Source organism: Salvia hispanica, chromosome 3 (assembly GCF_023119035.1).
Source record: "Salvia hispanica cultivar TCC Black 2014 chromosome 3, UniMelb_Shisp_WGS_1.0, whole genome shotgun sequence".
Classification (NCBI taxonomy): Eukaryota; Viridiplantae; Streptophyta; class Magnoliopsida; order Lamiales; family Lamiaceae; genus Salvia; species Salvia hispanica.
The window spans coordinates 24,525,493-24,530,733 of record NC_062967.1 but is presented as its reverse complement, the minus strand read 5'-3'; the positions used below and the strand labels follow the sequence as shown (position 1 = coordinate 24,530,733).

The following is a 5,241-nucleotide window of genomic DNA, read 5'->3' as shown; positions in this document are numbered from 1 at the left end:
CAAAAGTTGTTTAGCTTACAAAGCTCTTGCTTCCTACTCTTATTAAGCAATTGGAAAGTTGAAATTAGGTAGAGAATGTCAGCCAATAAATCAGGTCCTATCTAAAAGCAAAGATGAATTATTGCATTTTTAATTGGAAATGGAGAGAGGCGTAGCTATGAAGTTTAGCATTGATATCTTGCTCAATCACAAGTGTGGATATTTAATTTATGAAGTTTTAAGCTATGTACAATGAGATGATTTATAGCAATCGACTAAATATAAGCCAATAATAGAGAGGAAAACTAAGATTACAATGTTGTGACATCATGAAAATGACATAAATTGGGAATCAAAAAACCTAGCAATATAGTAATGGTCCAAGTATGAGGCCGGCCAGCTGCCTACCATAATTCATAATTGCATCTTAAGGTACATGTCTAAAGGTTCAACTTAAAAAATGAATGGAAGTGGGCATAATATAAGTGTAAAAACTCCGTGTTTATTGTCGTTCATACCAAGTTAAATAAGCAAGTTGAAACATATGAAATTGTACGAGTCACTCAGTGCTCCGCTTTAAATAACAAATTGTACAAACCATTTATTTGGGTAAAAAAAGCCAACATGCATCTCACACCAAACTCCTTCAATTCCTCTTGAGAATTCTTCTACCTCCATCAACATACTGCCGATTCTTCACCTTCCATTGTTCCTCGGATTCTTCCTCTTCTCCTTCGCGTCCCCACTCGGCCCCTTCCTCTTCTCTTCCATGTCGTCGCTCGGCCTCTTCCTCTTCTCTTCGACGTTCTTCCTCTCTCCTTCCTCCTCCATGGTGCCTGCGTCTACCACCCTCCTCCTCTCGTTCTCCTTGCTCCGAAATCTGAACCTCCTCCTCCGCGCAAGATATGCAGGGGGAGATGATAGTGTCGTTTCGCTTAGCCAGAAGCTCGTCCAGCGTCCTTGGCTTCACATTGAACGAAAGTTGCAACACCTCTTTGCTAAGGAGCTGGAGCACCGATGTTTTCCCGGCTAGGAACTGAGCATTACTCCTTTGTGCCATTCTAGTGAACCCCATGTAAACGAAACTCCCGTTGTTGAACGCCATGTGAGCTGCCGGGTTGAACCTAGGCACCACAAACACATCCCCTTGTTCCACCTCCAACCTCATCACTCTCCCCTTTGTAACACTTGGACTAGACACTCTCACCATCCCCATCCCTTCCAATACTATCATCACCTCTGTATCCATCGCGTTCCAGTGTGGCTCCATCATCGATCCCTGCCACAACATATACGTTACAGATCTACCATCGAAAACAAAACAAATCTTAGTAGTCAACTACTTACTGCTTTCAACTTCACCACAAACAAACCAATGCTTGAACCTTCTAATGCTGCCAACTGCTTCTCCGTCACTACTGTGCTCCATCCGTTGCAATTCTCAAACGTCTTCTCCCCTTCAAAAACATTGAATAGTTTCTCGTGTTTCTTCTCCTTATCCTTCTTGTCCTTCTTATCTTCCTTCTCCTTCTTGTCCTTCTTTTTCTTGTTGAGATCGCAGCTTAAGTCACCTCTACAGAAGGCATCTACGTGTGTGATGATCGGTGGTTTCGTCCCGTCCAACAGCTCATCTATCACTTGTTCCGATACCTGCAATCATATGTTGGGATGTAATACATCTCCATAAATGAGAAATAAGATAACTAGATAGTTCTACCTTGAAAGTTGCCTGCAAAATTGTCTTGTCGAAGCCAAGAACCATGTCTTGAATGCTAGAGTAAGGTTCTGTTGCTGGTTCCTAAATCAGATTCATAACCAGGTACAATCAAACATCCAATTATGATTTGATGTATGTAATTGTAAATGAATAAGAGGCTCTCGTACACGCAAGTCATCGTTTGAATTTGCAAAAATGGCATGGATCTTAAGCCCTTCGTCACTTTGGAGATAAAACACAGTTCCCTGCACAAGCCTATGTACATCTCCTCGCTGAATATTCATGTCCTTTAGTTCGTCATCTTCCGTCCACCTCAGCCTCCCACTCCCTAACAACACACAATCAAACTATATTCTCTTACTCTCTTCTATACAAAATTCACCATCTACAATTTCAATCACCATTTTCTTGAAGCATTGGTAGCCATTTGTTAAAAGTAGAGATACAAGTAAATTTTTTGTTTTTAGGTAAGGGTTAAGATTTAAAAATGACAAAAGCTTTCTCTTTGTGATATACTCTATTTGATGCTGCTCCAGTTTTCATAAATGGCTGATTTTAACACATCGTTTGGGGTGTTTACCCGAAAATGTCATACTGCTTAGGTATTACTCCCTCTTTAGTACCATTATCATTTCATTTTATGGAATAATGTCCTTTCATGTCAAATAAAGCACCGAAATTACACGTCAATTTAGTCATCGATGTATAATTTTTGGCATCAACCCATAATCCGTGTAATTTCAGCTGTCATGTCAATATTTCGATGCGCCAATTTTTTTTAAAGACATTTTATTTCAATAAATGTAACAAAAGGTACTAAGTACTACTCCCTCCGCCCCATTGAAGATGACCCACTTTCCTTTTTGGTTTGTCCCAATCAAGATTATCCATTGCTTAAAATGGAAACCCCTTTTATCTCTACTTTATTCCCTCTCTCTTACTTTACTCTCTCCACTTAACACACAAAATAAAGTTGCATAAAATCCCGTGCCATCCAATAAAGGGGTCATCTTCCTTAGGATGGAGGGAGTACTTATCTAAAATAGTGAGACATTTTCAAGTGAACATTCGAAACGATGTGACTAAGTGTATCATTATCTTGAAACTCTCTTAGATCCGGCCCGAAAATCTCTTAGTATTAACTATTGTTATAACATATCCATAAAATAAAACGAACTACAATTTCATAGGAGTAATATAAATTCAAAATTGGGATTTTCCCCATTTGAAAGCTAGATGGTAGAGAATGGAAATTGAAAGAATAAATAGAAAATGACCTGCGTGGACATAGAAGAGCATGTGAGCATTCAAAAGGAGAGGGAGCAGGAGAGAGGTGGGCTGGAGGCTGAAGAAGTGAAGTAGATAGGAGCCGTTGATGCCGTCGCTAATCCGGACGGCTGAGATCTGCCCGTACTCGTTCGACACCACGGGCCACCTCTCTTCTTTCTTCACAACAGGGCCCGAACCCGAAGCCCGCATACCTTCTGCATGCACATTCGCACAAAAGGCTAACAAAATTACACAACATTGCACTACTCTCATCGACATTGTTCCTTTTGAATTACACATACTCGAGCGTAAAATCTCACACATTCTCTCTTCAAAGAAAAGGCCACTAAATAGGGAGAGGGAGGGGTACGTGGCTTTTGCATGGACACGTGGAGTTGGGAAAAGCCATCTCATACTCTTCTCATTATATTCATATATTATGCTAATTAAATTCCTAGTACCATATGTATATCATGAACAAATATACACGGTGCTACATTTATTTATAAATATCTATTTTGATTAATCATTCCGTATTACTAACGCTCTCCACTAATAATATATATAAATGAGATTGATACTTCATTAATTTTTGCAATTTTACTTCAACAAGTTAAAATATATAGCTCTTTAAATTGGGAATAGAGGGAGTATAATCTACTTGTACTAACGTTTTATTTCCCTGCAATATCTCGAAAACTGGCCCTTGGACTGTATAAGACGATGTTTCTGAGAAATTTCATGTTGTGGACCTATTGTAAGAGCAATTTTATCGATTATCAACAAAGATATACACGACATGGTTTCCTGAATTTTCATTATGTTTTATAAAATTTCTTTTGTTGTTATTCATATCAGCTTCATCCACATTTAATTACAACTATCATCTATCGACAAAAATTGAGTTGTTTTTATTTTTAAATAAATCAGTAGCAAGTTTTCAGGGGAGATTATTACCAATTACTACCATACAAAATGTTTGTCATAATCTTATAAGACAAGCGTGTTAAGTTTTTTTCACTCTTTAATAGTTTTATTTTTCTAAAAAAACTATTGAATAGCACTCCACTGATAAACTATATTGATTTCTTTCTTTTTTTAAAAATCTAAATGGGCCATAATTTTTGGGCCTGCAGAACTCCTAACGGAATAGCGGAATCGTAAGCCCATTTACAGATATTATCCGATAGGCTTTGCTGGCCCAACGAATAGCGGAAAGTTTGAATATAACTACATCCACAAAATATAAATCTTGATATTGAAAACATATCATTAAAGACAAACATACTAGATATTAATTTTTTTTGAATGGTCCAATATAGGAAAACACTAGTACTAATTTTTTTCATGGACGAATGTAGTAAGTCTTTTTCGCTCAGACTTATCATAATTACAAATTTAACCTGAATTTAAGTTTATTATTCATTTTACAGCTTGAACAAAAAATATTGCAAAGCTCTGGTGACACGTATCAAGAAGCTAAAATAAAATAGTAGTACAAATTTTCAAAATTTATTTTTTATTATAGTTTCTTGATATTAATCTTAAATAACAGTAATATCTTAAAAATTATAATACTAAAATATCTCAAAACAAATTCAAAATTGACGAGGGCCATTGCCCCCAACTCCATCACATAGCACCGCCTCAGCGTTTACATGTGTCAAATTGAGGTTAAAGTTAGCAAGTAATGAAGTTGGGAATAGAATCGAATGGTCTCCATTTTGATATATTGATTTGTCACATTTATTTTAATTTTCTATATTTATTTTATTTTAGTAGAAATTTTAAATCATAAAATATTAGTTATAAGATGAAGTTCATGATTATTTTGACTAATTTTTAAATTAGTAAGAAATACCAAGAATCAATAATACGATATGATAATGCTAAAGGTTTTGGCCAAAGTTTTTAATATAAAACGACACAATGTTTTGTTTGGCGTAGCTAGGTAGATATGAATTGGGCCCACATGTACAAAACTATAAAGGAATCAACCGTCATATCATCTAGTGGTCACAAATATAAAGTCACAAATAAAAAGTCCTTGAATCATAGGGTATTATTTGGGAGCGAATTATATATACCATAAGATTTAAGGATAATAGTCTTTATGTGGTAATAATTATAACCGGACCACCATGCATTTCATTCGTCGATGATTTTTAAAATTTTAGAATATTTTCTTTCATTAAATTTAAATTCATTTATAAAAGTAAAAATGTAACCTAAATTTTTCCTTTGGTGGTGATTTATATCACAATTACTTCGTGAAT

At 35.9% G+C, this 5,241-nt stretch overlaps 1 protein-coding gene across 1 annotated transcript; it reads right to left on the bottom strand.

Annotated features, from left to right (window-relative positions):
• Window positions 1–461: 461 nt before the first annotated feature.
• LOC125216587 (vicilin-like seed storage protein At2g18540) lies at window positions 462–3,279 on the bottom strand. Its single transcript, XM_048118342.1, has 5 exons — window positions 2,974–3,279; window positions 1,864–2,024; window positions 1,697–1,777; window positions 1,327–1,629; window positions 462–1,258 (listed from the first exon to the last, which is right to left on the bottom strand). Exons 1-5 carry the CDS (start codon window positions 3,263–3,265, stop codon window positions 626–628), a joined length of 1,470 nt encoding a protein of 489 aa, XP_047974299.1. The 5' UTR covers window positions 3,266–3,279; the 3' UTR covers window positions 462–625.
• Between the last annotated feature and the right edge of the window lie 1,962 nt (window positions 3,280–5,241).